This window comes from Puntigrus tetrazona, chromosome 15, assembly GCF_018831695.1.
Source record: "Puntigrus tetrazona isolate hp1 chromosome 15, ASM1883169v1, whole genome shotgun sequence".
NCBI lineage: Eukaryota > Metazoa > Chordata > Actinopteri > Cypriniformes > Cyprinidae > Puntigrus > Puntigrus tetrazona.
Genome location: NC_056713.1, coordinates 463,592 through 487,998, shown reverse-complemented (window position 1 = coordinate 487,998; position 24,407 = coordinate 463,592). Strand labels below are relative to the sequence as shown.

General features: G+C 35.9%; 2 protein-coding genes across 2 annotated transcripts; both read right to left on the bottom strand.

Annotated features, from left to right (window-relative positions):
• Window positions 1–2,766: 2,766 nt before the first annotated feature.
• Window positions 2,767–5,470, bottom strand: LOC122359287 (protein FAM181B). The gene has a single exon (XM_043259595.1). It carries the CDS (start codon window positions 5,325–5,327, stop codon window positions 4,362–4,364), a length of 966 nt encoding a protein of 321 aa, XP_043115530.1. The 5' UTR covers window positions 5,328–5,470; the 3' UTR covers window positions 2,767–4,361.
• A 5,198-nt stretch (window positions 5,471–10,668) lies between these two features.
• On the bottom strand, window positions 10,669–24,405 carry LOC122359286 (prolylcarboxypeptidase (angiotensinase C)). The gene is given in 10 exon segments (XM_043259594.1): window positions 10,669–11,724; window positions 11,973–12,160; window positions 12,721–12,888; window positions 16,056–16,228; window positions 16,759–16,910; window positions 17,523–17,704; window positions 17,793–17,894; window positions 19,113–19,174; window positions 19,177–19,252; window positions 23,853–24,405. Coding segments are annotated over 10 exon segments (1,461 nt in total). The 5' UTR covers window positions 24,006–24,405; the 3' UTR covers window positions 10,669–11,519.
• Window positions 24,406–24,407: the final 2 nt, after the last annotated feature.

Genomic DNA, 24,407 nt, shown 5'->3' with positions numbered 1-24,407 from the left:
CTAGAATATAGAATTCCTAGCAACACGCAGATCAGCAACTGAATCTTACTGAGCATCTGAAGAAAGTTAGCTAAGCCCGAGCAACCAACTAGAAATTACTAGCAACATACTAGCAACTTAGCAGTGTTATGGTGACCATCTTTTAATACTTTAGCAAATGCTCAGCAATCACACAGAACCTTAGTAGCAACCTAGAAGGCCTAATAACCCACTAAAAGTGCACTAACACCCAGTACAGATCCTCTAAAGGGACATGAGTCCCCAGCACGTCCCAACAGAGGTTTCATCAGAACACCCTAAAAAATCTACCTACAATCACTACCAAATAATAGGCTACGGATGAATTATTTTTTTTTTCAAATATTATAACCAGATTGCATTTCCAGACTCCAGTATGCTGAAATGTAGTGGGGTTTTTCAGGATAAAGAACTGGCAGTGTCAGGTGTGAGCTGACAAGTGAAAAAAAACCCTGTGAAATACATACTGTAAGACATTACAGTTTCAACAAACAACAAAATACAAACACCTCAGGTCAAGAGAAGGTGGAGTGTTATGATTGTCACTATAATTGTCACTTATCAGCAGAAAAGTATTGATATCGGAATAGATTGTGGTGTTAAACAGCTCACCTGTGGATGTTTATGTGATTTTCTTTTCTCTCAGGGGAAATATCTGAAGAGCAGCATCAAGTTTCTGTCAGGTATATATGATAAACATCTCCATGGCAGAGTGAAATGAATACTTGTGTGAAATGAAAACGTGTAGATGGCTTTTTTTATTAGATTTTTTGTTTTGCTTTCCTTTTTGTCGACAGGTTTTTGCTGAAAATTCCTCTGTGTACTATGTCGATCAAAATTTTTAGAATTTCAAATTTTCTTCTACGCATGCGTATAAATACACATATAAACAATGGGTTATTCGAAATAAATTTACAGCGCATGCGCACTGCGTTTTTAACGTAGCAAGCGTTCAGAAACGGAAAACAAACACTAGAATATCCCCCTGTAGTAACCGCGAGTAAAATGGCCGATTTCTTCTAAAGGTGCGAAATATCTGTAGGTCAAATATGAAATACTTCAATGCATTTGGTGTGAAAACTACTCCATTATGCATCTTATTAAAAAATGAGATAGCACAACAGGTGCGCCCCCGCCAGTGAAACAGATGCTGCTAAATTGCAATTATGTATGACCAATAAAACAATCACACTTGTTATTTGTACACCTAAAAGATGATCACTAGGTAGCAGCCCGTTCTCATAACAATCAGAATTCAGAAAAAAAAATAGAAGTAGCCTATGGCTAATTCTTTGAATATAGCCAAATGTTTCATACATCGTTCCTTCGTTCCTACTACATTTTATTCACTTCCTTTTTCGTGAAATAAAGATATGAGACATCAGTGGGAAACAAACTACGAAGAAATATCTTATTTTAACATTCTAACATGCTGTAGATATCAGTAGCAGCCCGCTGCTGTAGAACGATTTGCTCAAAGCAGCAATACTGCCATCTTGTGTAAGTGAAAGGAACAACGACTAATTGTGCGACATAGTCATGTCGTGTGGTACGAGGTGTGTATGATGTTATAAAGCATGATTTAAGTTATCCAGGTGTTAAAGCATACTAATACGAGAGGCATTTACATTTAGTCACCTGGCAGACGTTTCTAAAGCGACTTTCAACAAAAAAAATGACCAAAAAAAAGAGATATATTAAACATTAATGTTTACTGCACCTAATGAGTGGAACAGAGCCTGTTGCATTTGAATAAGTTATTAAAATGCCACCTGGACTGAAATATGCTGAGATTGCTTTACAGGGTCCAGTAAAAATAAAAATAAAACCTATATAAAATCTTATTTAAGTCTTAAATGTTCATTAATTCCTTTTTTTCAGAAGTGTTTCATTAATTGCAGCAGGTTATGGTTATGGTGATATGTTAAAATGCAGTTATATTTATTTCTTATATATATTAGCTGTGTGTTTGTGAGAGAAAGAGAGCGAGAGAGAGTTAAATCCTACAATTCCTTTGTCATTTTTAATCTGAAAGATCTAAAGCACATTTTTTTCAACCAGGGATAATGGAACAATATTGCACATTATTATTATTTTTTTTTATTATTATTTATTTATTTTTGGTGGTGGTGGTGATGCTACTTTGTTAAATTAGACTGCAGAATATAATAAAAATGCCCTAAATGTACTATTACTTATTCTATTTAGATTAATCAAAGCAATATTAATATTTTAGTGACACATGGGACTATTTTTCTGTATTAATGCAATACATTGTATAAATAATGGCCATTGACAGATGAACACATTGGACAATGTGCTTTGTTGACCATTATTTTGTAATAGATCTAAGCATTATGATACATGATTAAATTTTGATCATTAAGTTAGCACAATGGGAATTACATTTGAATACAAAAATTATAAAAATTAAATAAAGAAATGTTTGCTATACACTTCCAACATGCAAATTTTTCTTTTACTAGTTGTAGTTCATTTCTAAGGAAACACAAAGAGATCATCAAATGAGCATGAGACCTCTTTTGGCCAACAGAGGGTGCCATAACTTGAGAAGTGTTACATCCTTTTGTTTGCCATTTCATTCTTTGCTTTTCATTGTTCATACTTGCATTTAATGATAAACCTGTCTTTTTATTGTGTCAGGTTTAACCTTTATGTTTGCTATGATAAAAAAATGTATTAAAAAACAGAGAGTGTTTATTTAATAGACATAAAGACCAGCTTTATTTTGTCCAAATACTTCATAATCAAAAAAAAACTTTTATCCAGTGCCCCTGTAAGTTCATATATTTAGGTGTGCAGCTTATTACTAGTCAATAAACATTAAGTACCATTTCCTGACAATTTCAGACAAACAGTGTTTTCTGATTCTGTACTGCCAACATTGTGAAGAACATAAGCACTAGTTTCAGCATATGAATCATAAACACAATTTTTTACTCTTGGCTGATGCATCCCACATACAATTAATTTAAAACTACAACTACATAAAAAATTATTCATTAGTTTTGTGTATTTTAACAGTTGATTCCGAGTACAAAACAATGCTGTAAAGTTCCCGCTTTCATGTTGTACATCCATTTTGATGAATATGATTATAAATATAATCAAATATAACACATTATTACCATTTGACATTCTAGCTTACAAAATTATACCTCATTCTTCTTCTCTGTACACTCTGTACACACTCAATTTATTTCATAATACCAAGAAACTCCAAAATCCAAACCTAAAAGGTTTTGAAATATGCTATTAATATCTAAAGTATATTCATTCAGTCATTTACCTTCAGGGAACCGCAAGTCATTGTTTTAGATGTGTAAACCTAATATTGCATGTTACGCAGGCAACAAAAATAAGCTATGGATTAACAGTGATAAAAATTCAAATGTAGAAAGATTGTCTTGATTGCCACTATTGCAAGATATAATATGTTTTGTGTCTGGACCCTAAAGAGTTTCCTTTTTTGCACTTAAAAGGCACGTAATGTCATGGTATTAAATACAAAATATCAGGTTAAGTGGCCGTAATTTTTAAGGAAGCACACTCGCTCAAATTGTTTGACAAAAAAAATACATTTAGTTTGTAAAATGTAAATTTGAAATTGGAAAATGATATACTGTTTAAAGTAAATACTTCATCTTAAATCATAGTGGATATTGTTTATAGATGAACTACACCTGTTACTCTGTTGGGACAGCTCTGTGAACTTGATGAACTTTATACAGCCACTGCAACACTATTTGATAAAAATGACTGCAAAAATGACCAGATTGACGTTAGCTATGAGAGAGAAAATAAAAGACGCCGCTAGATTTAATATTTTTGTAATCTCGTGGAAAAATAAATCTGAATACTTAATGTGGTCACTGTGTATTTATGACAATTTAGTGAACAAATAAGCAGACCCCCTGAGATCAGCTCTGTAACAAATTGTTGTTTCGTAATATTATAAATCAAACAATGCATTATAAAGGATAAGAGTTCCGGAGTGTTTTTGTAGTTTTATTTACAGGGAGCAATAAAATAAATTTCATAGCTTTGTTAATTTATGATTAGATATGTGTAAAATGTATTTTCTTTTCATTAAATAATTGGAGAAAAGTTCATCCTTAGATGTAAAGGCTGTCTTAAGATTGTAAACCTTTGATGCTGCATACATGTTTTCCCATCAAGCAAGAAACCCTTATCTGGTTTTGAGTCAAATGTTTTAGGATTAAAAAGGCAATTACATGTAGGTAGCGTTCCTTTGTCAATACAGTACTAAAAAATGCATATGTGTTTTTGTTCCAATGTCTGAGAAACAGAAAATCACTGGCTTAAAGAGAAGAAAAGCTCCCTCTGTTGTATCCGTTTACCAGATCGTAGGAAACTGGAGGTGTGGAGCAGTCTGTGAAGAAGTTTGAAAAGGTAAGTGCACACGGCGAGTTTTGTTCCACAGGCACGCTGCCAGAAAGGTCTGTGTGAGTATAAAGATTTGGCTGTACTGCTAATGTCCGCATGTCTCCTGACTTTTTGGAGGTGCCGCTACAAGTGCCCCAAGGTTCAGTGTACAAAAACCCACCACTTACAAAATGGTGGGAGTCATATGGCTCAGGGCCCACAGTCACCTCCTGTTGAATCCTGATAGGTGCGGTGTGGAATAGTTCCTGCTCCGAGACCATGTTACTGTAGTCGGGTCCAAGAAGCTCCAAGAACTCTGCTGCTTCCGGAGTCCCTCGCTCCAGGTCTTTGAGCGACATGCCAGAAGTAGATGTAACTCTGGAGCTGTTGGCCGGCTCCGTGAAGAAGGATGGAGGAAGGTTTCGATGCCGCAGCGGGGGCTTCTTGGCCCTCTCTCCTCGTACATCCTTCGCCGAGTTGAAGAGGGCAGCCAGACTCTTGCTTTGCAGGCTGGCCTGCATCCCATCCTTCTTGGGTGGCGTTTTGCTGGAAAGGTTGCTTGTTGGGGTTTGGGGCGAGCCTTGCCTCTTACATGGCTCCTGAACTGGTGCAGTCCCTGGCGAGATTATTCCCGTGCACCTCTTAATCTGCTTCTGCAGGTACTTTCGGTGGTTGACTTTCCTCTTGGACTTGACAGGCTTGTCCAGTGCAAGTTTGATGTTGCTGGAAGCCGAGTCGATGAAGCTAAGCAGGTCTCTAGTGGTCTCCTTGAAGTCACCTATGCAGTCCATTTCACCCAGGAGACCCCCTTCCAAACCCTTTTCCACCTCATAATCCATGACCGAGCCAGGAAAACAGAAGTTCAAGAACTGCGAGTTCATGATGGCAGCCTGAACAGCCATCTCTCTGCCACGAGCGCAACACTTTCACAATGAAAATATGCAATAGTTTTTGAGAGACCCTAAAGCATATTTATTATCTGCATTTCCAGGGTGGTTTGCTAACCATTGGTCCTGTGCAGGACACCCTTACAGTTCCTCTGCACTCTGCCGAAAGCTTGAATTTGGGGGAAGGGAGGATTATTTTAGGGGGCCGGGCCAATGATGTCAGGACATCAAAGGGGAGGAGCCGAAGAGACCCAAGGACTTAACTCTTTGCTCACGCCTGACCACCTGCAACTAAGAGGGATTTGTCTGAGGCATCCCACAGAGTAAAAAGACAATAGCCTTGGGTTCATCTGTCCTGGTCAAGTCTTCTTGTCTATGTGTATACATACATTTTTTAGATGAAATCTCTGTGAAAAAACTGTACTTAGGGCAACTGAACAGAAGTTTTACTTGTTATGTTTAGTATTCATTGAGTATACTCAATGTTTAAACATGAATGATGAAATAACAATTTAATTTGTAATTTATACATTATTCAAGTTACCCTAAAGACTACAAATATTTTATGCAACAAACTCTGAACCGCCTGCAGAGATCTTTAAATGCATGTTAAGAAAATGTATTTGATGTGCTCTAGATAGATAAAACTTGATGGGAGATTGTAAAAATATTTAGTTGTAAACTGAACTGGGCATTGTGTAATTATATTGCCCTGAAGGATTCAAGTTTCATGCAGTGTGATATACATTTTAAATACTTGTTTATGCATGTATTGTACAAACCTGACCAAATCTTCACAAGATGTGCATTAGGTGCTGAGTTTAAGGTGAATGCTTAAATGAGACAGGTTTTTCTACATGTTCCTCTAACTTCCTACAACTAACCCAATCTGTTCGCAGTGGAAGTTGATTTCTTGTGCATTCCCGCACCAGTGGGAATTTTAGCCTCTGCCTGACAACTATTATAGGCTGCCTTTGACATACAGCCCTACATGGTCTAAATAGCTTCTATTCTTCCTTGGGCAGTGAAAGGGATCTTTGTGCCAGAGATTCATTAAACTGCACCTCACAGCCCCTTCGTAAAATGAGGCTCAATAATGAACAGTCGATTTAACTAGAAAAGCTGCCGGAGCTGTTAAATTAAAGGGGAATAAAGTGCAGTTCAAGCCCAGTGTGCCAGAAGAAATGTTGACCTTAAGAAATCCTGGGTATGAGCGAAATAGCCGCTGTAAACAATTCAGCATTTGCAGGAAGTTTCTTGGCCAGCAGTGAATACTGAGGAGGGATCCAAGACTGGGACTTTCGTAGAGGTCCGATCAGATCCTGATTTCAGTGAAAGCGCTTAAAGGATAAGGCTCTGGTTTGGAGCATGGTGGATTTAAAAAGAAAACACTTGAGGATGGAGGGAGTGTTAGTATATGGATAGATTTCCATCAATTCATGTATGACAAGGATAATGCTTAATTTTGTGTTTATCTTAATGAAATAGCCCAGAAACAAGGAATTTTGCTCATTTAGAAATAATATTTATGGCCTAGTGTTTTGAGATTTAGAAAATTAGACAATTAGAAAACTATTCCATGGCAGAAACCCACGTATCTTTCTTTTTAAGGTTTTAGGGTTTACTAAACAGACTAATGTTAAAGCCATTAAGATGTCCTTAATCTGATCTTATTCCAATTCAGTCCACTAAACTGTACTTTCCCAGACATTAAACATGTTTATAGCAGTCCTAACAACATTTCTTTTTTTATCACATTCATTGCACTTTTCATGTTGTGAAATCATGTGCCAATGGAGAGTTTCTGCAGAAGCCTCTTTCACTTTGAGGGGTTTTCCCAGGGATTTTTTTATTCCCACCCCATAAGTGCATTTTAAGGTGAGGCAGTGAATCATTTGGATGTTGAAAAGGGGGGAAAAGAGAAAGTCTAAGCGCTTTTGAGAGAGGGGGACCATCGAGAGTGTTATTATCATGTAAATTGTGATGAAGAAAAGAGACAGTGAAACTGATAGCAGTGATCTAATTATCTGTAGCCCGGCTCAAGCCCTGGTCCTGAATGGTGGTCCCAGAGAAGCTGCCATGGTCTCACAATAAACTGTTGTACCACAATAGAAAAATAGCAACAGTGTAAAAACAGGCTTGTTTTTTTACAGGATATGGCTCTATGTATCCAAAGTTAAGGCTATTCTAAAACACACTGACGTACATTCTCCTCAGAATAAAAGTGACAAATATGATATTAATTAGAAGGGCATTATCACAAAAAGTCAGAGACCACATGTTGATGACTTGCTGTCGTTATGCTGAAAACATCATTTGTTATGAAAAATAATAATAAAAGCTGTCACTTTTGTTTTAATATTTAAGGTTAAATGTAAAATAGATGCAGATTTAACAATTATACAATATTATTATTATTATTATATTCTTTAAACTAGTGCAGCTTGGAAATCGGGAACCTGGGACAATAAATTATAGGGCTGTTCTCTAGAAGACTGAAGTATTCCAGAGAACATATATAATAAAACGATTTATTTCCACTTTTTTGAGCTAGTACAAAGTAAAACCACATCAAGTCCCTGGGGTATATACTCGGCCCTTTCATTTTCTTTTTTTTTACAAGCACCCCCTCCCCTCTTTCTTCTGGAGCCTAATTTTGGCACAGTGACATCATCAGACTAATGGCAGATATTTTCTTCTCTTCCCGCACAGAGCTTTTGTACATGCTAGTCATTCACGTTTGAGGGCTTGACGCACTAATTCCGGAAACAAGTTTCTATGGCCACATAATGGCTGAGGGGATCAAAGAGGGTGAGGAGTAGAATACTGACACCAAAAAAAGAATTACGTGACATTAAAGAAAATGGACTGTGCTGGTCAGTCTAACCCTATTTGCACATGAAATAATGAAAGGAGATTGCTAGTATCTGTGTAATACTGAATATGTAGTAAATGTTTGTATACTCTGTGCCAGTACTGGTTTACGTTGTTCAGAAAGCTATCACAGTTAAAAAAAAAAAAAAAAACAACCCAGATTTGTGGGCACCACTTTATTTTTTATAACTCATGGTCAGTGTTATTGAATGAGACCAGGGTGAGAAATATTGACAGAATTGTGAATTTCCAAGCAAACTATCCAAGATATGTACATTTATATTAGTATTATGTTAGTTGCTTAATAATTAAGACTATTAAGATTTGTGCATGTACATAGCCAAGATATAAAAAATATATAATCCATCTTTCTTGATGGTTACACCGACATTTTTAACATTGTTAAATGAAAGATTGTTAAATGCTTTTTTTTTTTCAAAATCAGCAAGAAAAAAAGATAATACATTAAACACTAACCTAAATGAGATTTTAAAAATAGTTTTCCTTTTTATCATCTTGGACATCTTTAATTCGTCTCATCCTCCCCAAATACATATTTGGCAACAGCGTAAGACGATTTTGGTCCTTGCATGAGTAGAAATGGAAATTTCATTGTGGAAAACAAATTATAAAGAAGGAAAGGCAATCAACAAGGTCAAACTAAGTTGAACAAACTCAGCAGGGGGAAGAACAAATGAGACAGCCGAGGGAACAACATTCATCTTTCCGCTTTCGATTCACGTCCATGGAAAGCTGCTTAAGCAAACGGACCATTGAAAGTGAGTATTGTTTGGTTATCGTTACACACAGTGCACCCCGCCCTCCACCCAGGGAATTTACAAACTCAGCACCCACGCTTTTTTATACCCCACTTTCCTTGGACTCCCTTCCCCCCAGACACCCTTTCCATGCTCTCAAGAACAGCAATGGGTTACACACACATCTTTTCCCATTGGTGTGTGGTCCCAGTGTTACCATCAACACATGCAGCACTAAAGACTCTCAGTCAGCGAAATACTACTAACATATTTGATTGATGAAACTGTCAGGTGAGAAGAAAGGATGTTAAATTAACGGCAACAACATGGTCCTGAGAAATGTCCAGTGGCGTTCAACCCCACCCCCCCACCAATTACCCTTGATGTTTGTCTGTTGGAATTAATCAGAAGCTATTCAGAATGGAAACTAAATGTGTTGTTTCAAAGAAATTTACAAATGTAGCAATTGTAATCTATAGTGGGACTAAGGCGCTTCCACATGCACATACTCATGTTGCTTTACAAATTAATCATCTTAGGATGCATTTCACTTTACATGCTAGTTATTGATAAATGGTGTGAAACCATTTCAATGAAAAACTGTTTTGGTGGTTCTATACACCTTTCCAGCAAAAACTTTGCACTGGCTAGTAAGCACCTTCAAACTAAATTTCAAACATTTGTACTAATGATTACAGAACAAGTGGGTGTGTTCTGGGGCTCCACCTACTTTGACATGATAATCTTGTTCAGATCACTAATTCCACTGATGTCAGACAGCATGTATACAGAGTAATGTTTTGCAGATCTGGTACAAATGTATTTGCACCTCTGCAGTTGCTTGTGTACATACTTTAGAGTCAACATGAAATCAAATATGGTTCAGTAAATGGTGTAAGTTTGGGGCAGGAATATTTGTTTATCTGACCAATGGCAGATGAGAGGAGTTTTTCGAGAAATATGTGGTGAGACTTTATTCGGGGAGTCCACTTTAGATTATCTGCTAACAGTAAGTAACTTTACAAATACATGTCAACTAGCAGTCATTAGAGCATTGTAGACTGTCTGCTTAGTATCATCTAACACTTTATATTGATGGGTCCACAATATACAACATACTTGGAAACTTTGCATGTATATGTCAAATTCTTCTACTAACCCTAAAACTACCACAACAGTTACTTATAGTTACTTATAGTTAAGCAGAATGTCTAAAGTGGACTATTGAAATAAAGTGTAACCAAATACGTTTGAAACCATTCACTTTTTTAGCTAACAATATAACAATAACGGTAAATAATACAGCACATAAATTATACAGAAAATAGCCAGAAAACAGGAAATGAACACAAAACACTGAGCTGATCATATTTCAGGGAAAATCATCATCCATCACATCACACGCATCTATTCCTCCTCCTGCCCTTCCCCAATCCCACAAAACAACCTGCTCTGCACTCTGGCTGTGATATTAATAATAATATTAGCAGGAGGCAGCTCAGCACAGAGCAGATGATGTCTACGTACTGCAATTCGGAGAAGCAGGAGCTGCCAGTAACTGAATGCAGGTCTGGTGGAGTCCTGCAGATCACCGCATGAGGCACAATCTCTGTGTTTTACACCGTGTGCCCCCCGCTAGCTACTTTATTGCTCGTTGTCTGTCTTTAGGTTTTCATTAAATAACACTGGAGAAGCAATGGAGCAGTAACAGGAAACGGGGCATGTACAGTTGTTTCCATTCATTTGGATTTATTCTGTTCATTCTGTTTATTCGAGCATCGTTATTTCCATTTAAAAAAAAAACATTGTACAACCTGAAGTGTACACAGTTTCTTCAGAAAACATAAGATCTGTGGTGAATACATATGAAAATAACACTCATCACTGATATTAGATCCAGCTAATTTCAGCGACTAGAACTGATTGAGATCTAAATAGTAGAAATTATTCAAAAAAATTAAAAAAACATTGAAATATGAATTAGTTTCTCCACTTTACTCTCAAATGTTCGCAACACATAACATTATAAAAATGCAGAACAGAAAATATGGTACAAAAGTCACACAGACTTTTATTTTCATTGGGGTAAAAATAGTGACCATTTTAACTACAGAGAATGTGAATCTACGTCACGCAGTTAAAAGCTGGGGCACCGCCGCCATTTTGAGAGGGTCACCCTCTGCTGCCAGAGCTCTACGTGGCATGATGTCAGTTTCACAATCTTTATTCTTTTAAAATGTAGCATACTTAAAGACCGTAGCTGTGAATGTATAATTTGTATAGCTAAAATTAAACATTGAGACTTTTGTAAAGGATAACTCCCCTGAGTGGTTTTGCATTTGGTGTTTTCTGACTTACTGAACATTCTTGTTTCGCAAAAAAAAAAAAAAAAAAAAAAACCTAAACAACATTATGATCAACCACAATCCCCCAAAAAACTTCCACTCCTCAATAATAAAACAATTTCTTTCAGTTAAGTACCAAGAAATAAAAAACCACTAACTTTGGCACATGGCAAACAGAAACTTTTTTTTCTTTACCATTTTTGTTTTATTTTAGTGAACTTGATTCCACATCATTGGGTAGTTGCTGCGTCTTTGATCCACTGCTTGAAGTAGCGTACTTCTAGAGCTCGTGTTTTAATGACTGACTCTGGGTCAAACTCGCTGTTGTAGCGCAGATCAAGGTGGTGTGCACCTCCATCTATCATAATGGCAACCAGTGATTCTGAAAGATTTTTGGTCACTCCGCCACTCATCCATGGATCAAGATTCCCATTACTGAAAAAGAAGACACACCATTAGGTCTCATAATACCACTAAATTCAGTACATCTACTCCAACTATAACATATAAATGTGAAGTATTACACAAGTAGATAAATCAGATGTTTAGGAGATTCATGAAGTTTAGGATGTTACCTTAGAAAATACCTACCTACTTTATACGACTTCTGGAACAGAACTAATATCTAAACCTCTGAAAAATTTAAGTAGTGCTTAATTATATATCAACACAAATAGTCCTACCTGAAGATGATGTTGCTGTGAGCAATTATGTTTCTCCCACCATACACAATTTCTGCCCAGTCTTCCCGTGGCCGCACTCCAAACTGGTTGAAGCACTCGTCGGAGAAAGCCTGGAAGTTCCAAGGCTGTGGCTCAAACATGTCAGCGATACCGTCTGTGCATATTGGCATTACCATCTCTGTGCAGCTCTGCAAATATTACACCACATTATGGAATGTTCAACAAACATGATAGTAATACTCACTCACAGAAAATGACCACAAAGTTATCATACAGTTGTCCTACAATAACTAATATGCCAAAGACTTCCAAGCAATGTTCTGTCAATAATAATTTCAATTTTGGTCTGTTGTGAAGTCATAGCTACTGTGGCTCAGTAGGGCACAATATAACAAAATGCCCACAATGCAATAGAAACAAGCTGCAATGCAATGAAATTACACAATGGAAACAAACCACAACACATTGGAATTAGTGCAACATGACATAAACCAGCCAAAACACAACAGAAACAAGCCGCAGCACCACGAAATTGGTTCTACGCATTGTGGTGTGGATTGTGTTGTGCACTACTAGGCCAAATTGACGTTTACATTTTGAAATACAGTGCAAAAACACTTTCATAGTACTTTTTGTCAATTTTTGCTTCCTGCTTCCTTCCATAATTAATTTCTATGTATGTAAAAGAACAACATCATAATTAATGTGGCCATATCAAATCCAACTTGCAAACATTTTAATATTTTACCTGATAGAACCAACCAAGGAAGCCCAGATTCCCAGTAGCAGTTTGTGAGGTATTAAGACAGACTGCATCTCCCGTATAATTGTAGTACACCCGTACAGCTTGAGAGATACCATTCAACAGCTGTTTGTCTGATACACCGGTATTAAAATTAAGATTTTTGCAGACCACCTGAGAATAAAAAAAAACATGTAAATCACAGAGCAAACAGCTGGCTTTATGTTCAAAAAAGATGACAACGGTTCCGCTTTATTGCATAACAAAGGCACAAATTACAATTTCGATCTGCAAACAAGCAACGCTTTATCTGGATGAAGATGTTCCATATGTTCCAGTTCTTTCAAAACAATCTTGCTGTGAAAATCCCCATGTACCCTTTTTTTGTAGAATCATCTGCTTTGCATGTGAAACTGAGTGGAATGAAATTCTGCTGGAGTGGAATTTATCACAGTCAAGCTAGAACAAAGTAAGGATGTTTCAAAGACAAAAAACTTGATAAGCTATGCAGTTATCTATGGAAAATGGCTCCACATAAATAGGATTGGACCCGAGTCATGCAGTAATATGAAAATTTGTTGCAATATCAGTACTGCCACAAGGAGCACTATAAAGAGAATTAATGTTGGCATAAAATGAAATTTATCTAATTTGTAAATCTAATCTAACATGTCCAAAAATGTTCATCACAAAAGAAAAGATTTGTCCCTACTTTTGTTTCATCGGGACTTCAAAGCAAACTGAGTACTGACATTATTTTTGTTTTCTAAATTATATAATTAAGCTGGCTACCAGAATAATAACAAATTCCATTTGTTGGCTTAAACATTCTAAGTTAACTCATCAAATTAATTACTCTTCGCTAATTGTTCACGTAAGGATTTCCATACCTGCACGTAAAGGTGTTTATGGTAATATCTAAAGTTTATGACTTTAGAGTAAGAATAGGGATGCTGAATATGGTCATGCACAATATGTGCCTTAAAAGTACTAATAAACATCTAACGTCTTAATCATAAACATGCTAATAAGCAACAAGTGAATAGCAAGAATCGGTCCCTATACTAAAGTGGTACCAAAAATTCTGAAAGAAGCTGCTTGGTGACCTTTGGTTCAGCCAATGTTGGATTGTCAGAATACTCAAAATAACAGTAAGTGCCATAGTGTTGATTTGAGGTGCGAACACGTTAGCAATTCATTAGCGAAATTTCGCAGTCGCTGCAGTCCATTAGCAAAGTGTGTAATAATTGCTAAACACAAAAAAAAAAAAATCTCTTGAATATGAATCCTTTGCGAAATTTTTCGACAATATGGATTCTTAGTTAACTTGCATAGAAAAACGTTTTAGAACATATTAAATTAATCCACAAAGTATGAGTTTTGCTACATGTTAAATATTTATTTTAGCATGGCAACACACATCCCCCCATAATGGGATGATATCTGTCATGTCTGACTTTGAGTGGGTTTGAGAAGTTTGTTGCTGACCTTTTCTTCCGAGATGGTGGTCTGCGTGCGAGATAAGCTACACGCATGTCCGAGCAGAGATTTATACTATGACAAAACCAGCAGAGTCTGTCCAAAGCACCTTCTCTCTACTTTTCAGATGGGATTAGGCTTACACATTCATCTCCAGCAACAGATTTCCCACTCCTAAGCCTTCAATACCCGCTTCTCTCAGTCACTCACATAATCACATTAGCTTTGTCATTAAAAAGCCTCCTCTTTGCACCCGCTGCCTAAACTGCTTTAACCACCCATAGGGGTTGCATACATTACCAGATTCGAGGGGGGAGAAGAAAACTACTCATGAGTGAACCATCTGAGCTTTTGCAAAGTATGCAAAGTCTCCATATTCATAAGTGTAAAAATAAGCTACAGTTGCCAACAATTAAAAGGTTAGTTTACCCAAAAATGTACATGGGTTAATTTTTAAATGGCAGATTCTGATATAAGCCAAAATGAGACTGGTTTTCCTTTGCTAAAGTAAGGAAACTTTGTATCCTTTGCTCCTACGTGCGACTATGACTGACCAAAGTCAGCAGAAGTGAGGAAAAAAAATGTGTTTGTTATGTTTGAAAAGTGGATATTCATAAAAGAAGCCTTTATTCACCCCCGGAGCCATGTAGGGGGTGTTTTATTATGGTTGCACACACTTTATTCAATGCGTTTTGGAAAACACCCACCCACTTCAATACTAGAGCTTAGAAGTGGCAGGATAATGTAACTCCTAGTATGGTTTGAGGGTGAGTAAAACACATGCTAATTTTCTTTTTTGGGTGAACTAACCCTTTAAACAAAGACGATAATGTATCTAAAAGCTTCTATATGAAAAAATGTTTACACCATTTCTTTAAAAATAAGGCTTTTAGGATTAAAATTTTACACCGCCACCTTTGTTACTAAACCTACTGAACTGCCTTCATTGGATAATGTTAATCAATTGACAAATAGCTGTTTATGCTTTTCTTTATCAAACTAGTGTTTAGTCTGGTTTCATCTTGTATGTAAATCATCTATTTATTGCTTGTTTACTATCATCTTTCACTCTGAAATGTCAAATATGGATGTAAAACGTTGCAAATGGCAATATAGATTCATTTTAAAAATGATTTCTAGGTCGGCAAGCTCACTAGCTTTAGGAAATAGCTATTACTTTTTCACACTAACGGCTCTTCATATTAATTTTCCTTTGCTTTGTCAGATAGATTCAATGAATGAACATACCAATGCCTCAGGAGTCCTGACAATAAACATGTTTTCTGTCCGTGCCACCCTCTAACCAAAACCGAACAAAAACCTGAACAAAAGCTCAATTCTGTGTGTGAATGAAAACAGAAGCTTTATGAATATGAATGAAGCTATTTGCATACTGATGTAAATGGGTACAACAACTGACTTGTTATCAGAGGTGAGTCAGCATTAATGAGCAAATCATTCAGTGAGAATCATTCATACAGACTAGCTGTGAAATCCAGCTGCTAAAGTAGAATTTTATTGTTAATTACTTTTATTGCATTTTACTCATTCATTCTTGCAAAGTGTGCCATATTTCATTCTAAACCAGTTAAGATTTTTTCATAATCACCATCTTATAGTCATTGATTTACAAAATAGCTGTGCCATTTATGTAAATATTATAGGAAAAGGTCAGTTATAGTGTTGAAATAAATAAATACATAAATAATTAACTTATAATGTAAACACTTTATAATAATTCTTTAACATGGTATATTTCAAATTACATTTTTATATTTATGCACCTGGCAGACATTTTCGTCAGCGCTGTGTGTGCCACAGTATGTTCTGTAAGGAAAATCTTGGAAGTGAACTTATCGTACCTTAACAGGCCAGGCTGGAAGTGGTTGGAGGAAGTTAGCTTCATATGGATAATCCACCATGGCCAAGTTCACCCAGGTTTCCTGCAGCCAAGCCTTGAAGCCATACACATCGTCTCGAGTCTTTAAAGGATTACACAGTCCAAACTCCTGAGACAGCCACTGCAAACCCTCACCTATAAAAGAAAAGCTGATCAAATGAGTCCAAGAAAACACATAATCTTCAAAAAGAGAGTTGGTACAAAACCATGAAGAGGCACAAAACGAACATGGCTTTAAAACAACTACTAGAACAAAATCCTTCAAACAATGACTTTTGGCTAGTGAAGCAGTACGGATCTCGACTATATAATAAATTGAACAAAATAAAAAATTTTGCATGCATGTATGCATTTACTTTTATTTGTATTATCACAGATTGATTACCTATTTGGCGTTCTATATTTTCTTTTTCTCTTTCCATTGAGGTTTTTCTTGTTTTTCAACAAGAACAAAAAATGACTAGACTATACGTAATCACATTTTCGAGTTTCGTAGACATGAAATAAAAGATAATATTATTGATTATCATTTTAATTTTGTCTTTTGTAATCAGTACCACATCTTCCAAAAACTGTCAACAATGTTATCTACACAAGGCATGATAACAAAAAAAAATCATTTTTAACAAAGGGTAAAGCAGCATAGCACAATCACATTCACCGACCTGTTGCTGAGAACCTGTCAATAGCCTCCCATGACCTTCTGATGTTGCCGCTACAGTTGGTGCCACTGATGGTGAAGTCATGGGTGACCACTTTGTAAAACTCTCCACACGGCACAATGAACTGCCAGATGGGAGCGGATGCGGCAAGAGCACTAAAAACAGCAGAAGGTCACACTCACTGATCATTCCATTTCACAGTAGAAAAGTCAACCAATAATCATGAACTTCTTCGCTGAATTACATCACCTTCCTTAATTAAACACATGGTTACACATTACTGTTCTGCATTTTTCTATTCCTGAATCCCATGGTACTATAAATATGAGATATTACTCGGTTTCTAGGCATCATACTCTATTAAGTATGCATGCACATGCTGTACTTATGCATTTTTATTAGACTAATATTTCATTTAGATGTAAACTACACTAGCAGTGACCATTAAGCACTTATTAAATGTTTACAAAATCACCTTGAGACTAATACATGCCAGCCTGACAAATGTGAGCGAAAATCAACCGAGGCAGGTAATACATTTGATTTCTGAAGGAGCATGTAGACTAGAGTTAAAACGTCATCACAGGGGTAAAGTGCATTTTAGAATATCTTATTTAAATTTATAACAATAATTTCCTAAAAGTACTTGTATTGGTAAAAACCAATATGAATATTATTTTAAGTACAAATTGTAAATTGTGTAAAATGTTTTTCATTCACGTTTGTTAAAATGCTGGTACACAAAGGTAACATGAGCCAACACTCACCCTACAACTGCACTGGGATACTTCATCCTCAGCCAGGCCGCCAGCATCCCGCCATAGGAGCCACCGATGGCGATGACCGAACTCTTCTGAGCTCCGGGCAGGGTTTTTTTCAGAGCTTTGATGAGCACTGCAAAGTCAGCTAAAGCCTGTTCTGAGGTCAAGTAGTTCAGATACTTAGCATTCTGGAGAAAAAGAAAGATAGGCCAAGAAGGTCAAGAATAGTGTTGGCTAAATGACCCTATGTATATGAGTCATGTACACAGTGCTCACGCTGTAAGACTCTTCGCCGAATGGCATGGACTCTCCATAGTAGCGATGTTCTGCAAAAACCAACAAGGCTCCCAGCTCCTCTGCTACATCCCACATGAAACCCTTGGTATAAAAAGAGAGGTTGAGACATCGAGCTTCCTTTTGGACTAACAAAAATTATTTTTTCTCTGAATGGCAAAATTAAAATTATGTATCAGTATTTTTGATTATAATGCTTTAAAAATGAAAGGGTCCATATGATTACATTATTTTGTGTATGTATTTATTTATATGCAATGTATTTATTTACGTTTAAGGTTTAAAAACACATTATTTTCCACATGCTGTTCATCATTGTTGCTCCTCTAAGCTCCTTCTTCCTGAAATGAGTGGATTTGTACAAATCTCATTGTTCTGAGAAGCGAGGTGTGCTCTGATTGGCCAGCTATCCAGGGCATTGTGATTGGCCGAATACCACAAGCGTGTGACTCTCACCATAACGTGATGCCGTGTCCAAGTGAGATAGCACAAAAACAATAAAACTACTCATAAACGAGACACTTGTTGCGTCCACTGGCAGTAGAAAGTGGTTATAATGACTTCTGCTGCCTTTTTACGCGTCGTGTTGCATTGCACCTTGTAAAAATGTTAATTTCTTTATTTGTGACCGGAGAAACAAGCACTACTCTACTTTCTTTCTTTGAAAAATATTTGAGAGGTGTTATGAAAATAAACCCATACGGTGTTATTGATGTGGGAGCGTGTTTAAATGAGCGGTTTCAGGGGGGCGTGGACAAGTCAAAAGTTTTATCAAGAATATCTCTTTGGTGTTAAGATTTTAGGCTTTGCAACATTAGGGATCTTATCTGCACTAACAGCTTTTAACACACTAAAGAGAAAGGAAAAGTTGAAATCGCATCATATGACCCCTACAGATTATCTACAAACAGTGTGTTCATTATTTTTAACTGTTAAAGATGAAGCTCATCATTTCTGCAGCACCAATAGGGAATGGAGTGCAAAAGATTTTCGGTGGGCTGGATTTGAGAAGTATTATACCAATCCAGTTTTCCCTGCATTTGTGATTTGTACAGAACCTCTCCTCCATTTATAATTTAATTAACAGAAGTGGTAGCATTGTCAGTTACAAAATATCTATACCTCTACACAAGTTTTTTTTTTGCCATTTAAAAGAAAATAAATAAATATATAACAAAAAAAAAATATATATATATATATATATATATATATATATATATATATATATATATATATATATATATATATATATATATATATATATATATATATATATATATAATAAATAAAATGCATATTTACAGTATTGTTACAGAACCATGTGATGTCTCCTTCATTGCCTGTGTAAAATAGGATTGGGCCCCTTCCTTGTGCCAGTGCTGGTTATTAAGAAGATACCTCTGTTTGAATGTCCCATTCTCCAAAAAGCCAAAATGGTCAATCTGTAATAAAAAAAAAGTCTAGTTAAGAGATAAAATAACTCATTTTAGTAATTTAAAAAAAGAATTTTATATATATATATATATATATATATATATATATATATATATATATATATATATATATATATATATATATATATATATATATATATATATATATATATATATATATATTTATTTTTTTTTTTTTTTATAACATTTCTAAGCACAGATTAGGTGTCATTTTTTTTCATTACAATTTATTTTAATTAATTGATTTATCATATTCTCATTTCTGATTTGGAGATATGTAGCATTTACATACAGTACACTTGCTCACTTATGAATCCTCTGCATGGGTGTAGCAGTATGAGAGTTCAAATACCTAAACAAACTAAACCTTTTTTTTTTTTTTTACCTTTAAAACTTTTCTCCTAGCCAAAATATCTTTAGTTTACAATCCACCAACAATCCATACAAAAAAGTCCATTCCCTGTTGTCCTCTCACACCAAAACATTTCTTTAGAATTGGGTTGAATTGTTTTTACTTGTAAGCTTCATCTGTGCATATTTCTCCCATGATCCAAACGAAATTACTTTGGAGATATGGATACAGGACTCAGGATATTTTAACCAGAAGCAACAGTTTGAAGTTGAATTTGATGGGTTTGTTTAATCTTGTTCTGTTACCGTTTTAACTATAACCAAAATTACAGTGTCATTACATCCCCGTCTACACTTCATGTACAGTAACGATACTAGTCTCATTTCTGGGTGTTCTCCTCAATCTCCTGGCCTTCAGCCATCTTGCATTGTTGAGCGTAAAATCTCAGAGCAGGATGGAGGGATAATTAGCCTCAATTTGTATTAAAATCTAGTGCCAGCGTCAGGGATGCCACATTAGTTCCGGTTTGAGCAGAATTGTAATATCCATTCAACCGGTCCAGGGGCCGTTCACTGTCTTCCACATTTCCATAAATTCTCCAAGTTTGAAGGAAGAAGTAAAAAGAATGTTAAAATTTGTTCCCAGAGCTGCAAAGTTGAGGTTCTTAACAGTTCTCACTCTTCTGAATCCCACCCAACACTTAATAAAGAATGTTCCCTCTAGTGTTTTGTTTTTTTGTAAATACCCTCTTTCTCCTCCCGTTGGCAACAAAAGAGGCAGAAATTTTATGAGCCAGTGACAGCAAAAGGACTCACAGTTACATTCATTCAACAGCAGTCAGAGCCTGGCTGCAGGTCAAATGAGTGTCAGCTATATTCTCATGCTTTAGTGAGTTATTTTCTATGTAAGCTGTTACATCTCAAGCCTCAAGCTCTAGAAAATGGTCGTTTCACATAATTTAAAAGCCTATTCATTTTCACTTAAAAAAAAACAAAAACATTTACAATATTTTAACCCTAAAAGTACATGCATTTTCTTCATAAATATAGCTATTATTTATATAATATTAATACTTGTTAAAATAATTTTACATTAAATGTACATGTATTTTATTTTAAATATTAAAATAAAAATTCTATGTTTAAAAAAATCACATAAATTTTAAAATAAAATGCAGAATGGAATTTTCAGCAGCCATTATTCCAAATTTTTTTAAAAGATTTTCGGATAAATATATACAAAATAAGAGCAGATATGCGAATTCGACATCTTTAGTAACATTATAAATCTCTTTTTTGTCACTCAATTATGATTACTTTAATGCATTCTTGCTCAATAAAAGTAAAAGTTATTTTTAAAAGAAAGAAATGAGTCTGAACTTTTGAATGATAGTTTAACTTTTTTTATTTTTTATGTATTCGCTTTTTAATACCATGCCAGCATCAAGGCTATTTTCCAGCAATCTCTGAATAAATTATGCAAGGTATACAATTAACAAAAGTTTATAAAAGACATTTCAGTTGTACACTAGGCAAAAATTCATTTTTTCCTCATTTATGTTTACTTCGGGGGATTCGAGAACTGAATGTATCCATAAATTTTAAATAATAAATCTGATTTTGTCTGCAGAGGTTAGATGAGTCAGGCTATGGACATCAGTTCAGAAACGCAGCGCCCCCTCCTGGTTCATACAGACTGTACTAAAAAGCACATGTACATCAGTCATCATTCTGCTTTCCATGTAAAAATGTGGGTCTGTCGCAAAGCTGCTTTTTTTTTTTTTTACCTAAATTATCATGTCTAAAATATTTTTAACAAGAAGGTCACTGTAAAGCCACTTTTACAATCGCAACACAAAAATATCCATAACACCCAAAAAGCATATATAACCATAGCAACCCTATATAGCTTCATGGCAGCGAGTTTTGTACAAGAAAGAAGCACCGAGTATGTTTTAATCAAAATTTAAAATCTAGTTTTAGGGGTGTATTAGTAGGTGCAATATATATATCAATATCAATTATGATTACAGAATTATTATTGTGTAATTTTACAAAAACATGCGTTAAGCGTGCATGTTATCACAGTGTTACATAGTCTAAAATGATGACTGCATTATAAATAGTGAATAGCCTCAATATATGAAGTCGAAATAAATCCGTATAAGCTTTTGTCTTTTATTTACATCACATATCACACAGTTTCGCAACGTCACACTATTGCAGTTATTCAGAAATTTGCAAGTGACAGCAAAAGACTGCAAGTAACGACAGCTCAAAATGTTGCTTTTCCACTGCAGCAATATGTTACATTTTAAAATATGTTCAAATCTGTATTGTATTTTTATCAAATAAATGCTGTCTGTCTGTCAGAAGGGACTTATTTTAAAAACAGCTTTAAAATGCAATTACTGCAAACTACAGCCCTTATCGGTACTCAAGAAATGCCAAAAAATAGTTTTTGTGTCAACGTCACACCCTATTTTGTTTCACATTAGTGCTTTTTGTTCTGTCTAACGAATTCGAAAGCAGCTTTGCCCTTGGTTCCTTGTCAAACAGCGCTCTCCACTTCTCCATCCCCAGCCAGCAACAGATGCTGAAAGGATATCCCCTCGACAACTGTTCAACCGCTCAACAAAGAGAATTTAAAAAAAAACCGACAGACTACAGCTCAGCTTGAGCGAGAATGTGAAATGAAGCGCAGAGGGAATGTAAAATCCTACACCCTTGTTACGTTTCCTGTAGAGTTTCTACTTTGCAGATCCTCATTTTACCGGCCTCGTCTGCGCCGCTATGACTGAAGGCTACCGTTTAAGGCGCACTAAGTGCTGACAAGGACAAAACCAAAACAATGAGGAGCAAGCCAGGAAATGGCCCTAATCTTCCTGACGGCTGAGAGGATGAGTTGAGCAGACACCGAGAAACAATTGCCTTCACTCTGGCGTGTCCAGGTCAAGACGTAATTAGGCTCGGAGTACAGCCTAACAGGATTGTTTTCGTCTAAAACTAGACGCTGGGCTTTTCCTGTGTGAGCTTTTCCCACAGATAGCGTGTAAAAGATTCATTTCTAAGCCACTCTTCGGGCTAAGAATGAGATTAAGTGTTCCTGAGACTTAAATTATTAAACAACTGGCAGCAGCATGCCACGGTTTCAATAAAAGGAAGAAATTAGCCGCTGCAGTCAAAGCACGTTAAACTTGACGCGCGCGCACACGAACCAAAATCAGGGGACTTTCAAGATCTCACTTTCAGTTCAATATAGTGAAACGGGCAAACTGCCAGCGTCAAACGCTACGCATCTGCACACAGGCCCAGAGGGATAAAGGATCTGCTATTATTCTTTGGGGGCCACGAGGAAAAAGGAAATTTCCTGCAGACACAATACAGAGCAGAACGGCACAGATTATGGACGCATTAAATAAAGGAAATCCGTAACGGAAGCCCAGTTGTAAGTTAATGAGCAGCCACGACCAGATAAAACTGCTGCGGGCTGCAAAATAACGCCTGGCAATGTGATCTATCACAAGACTTTCTGATTGAAAAAAAGTTGATTGGCATGAGAATGGATTGCAATTGTCACAAATGACAACAGCTAAACTGTTAACAACAAATAAAATGCTGTCACATAAGTTTCTGATTACAATATCAAGGTTACAGAAGAATGCGATGGGTCTAACCACCAGTTTTCAGATATTTACTCTCATGTATATTATTGGTTACTGAACGCACTGATAAACTGCATTTCTGGTGGGATGTATTTACTATTAAACGAGTGTTACCTGAAAACTTTCAAGCAAGAAACATGTAGCATTGTATGTGCTATAAATATGTTATATAAACTAAAGTCATTTAGATCACAAGCAACTGTATAAATAAAATGGTCTAAGCTATAATTAAAACAAGAACAAAACGCATGACTGTTATAATTATTCTTGTTGTTTTTACCATTTTATGCTTATACTCCCATTGTATTTCAGTTTGTATTTGTTTGTCTGTTTTATTATTTGAGTCTGTTTTAATATTTGAATTAGCGTTTTACTTTTTACTGTTTTAAAGATGTATATTGTAAAAATGTATATTGGTTATCTGGAAATTACATAAAAAACAATATACATATTCTTTGAAAATCAGTATCAGTGATCTTAAGTCAATGTAAACAGATTGATATCTTGACATGGATTTATTGTGGCCAAGAATAAACAGCCATGTAGGAGAAGCAATGAAGTAAAACACTTACCTGTTGATCAAAATAGAAAGTTTTGTATGAGACAGATGTGTGCTGAGAGCTGGTTTGGACTGTGTGTCTGCCTAAGAGCTGTGGTTTGAGCCCCAGCGCATTACAGCTGAGGATGATAAGAAAGAAGAGCAGAGCAGTGTCGATCAGTCTCATGGCTGAATGAGTGAATCCCGTCACAGTGCTTGTGAAAATATCGAGCGATGGATCATTTGCATACGAGGAACGAGGAAGGATGTCAAATGACTAGTTGCTCCATGACGCAAAAGTTTTACAACTACATAAAAAACAAAAGCGAAGCAAAGTAACGCCCCGATATATATTTATATGCAATGCCGTAGCTTTTTAGTTTTTATTTCTCAAATTTCAAACCATTTTATAAAATGATCACGCGGTAGCTAAGCTTCGTAAATCTGTTCGTCATTTGCGAATAGTTATTAAAAGTGCCTATCTGTCTTCTCACTCAAAACGAATTACATCTCCTTTCTGTCGATAAATGGATTGTTTTCTTAACTTCACATAACGACACAACGTGCTTCCGTGTTGTAAAAACGTGAT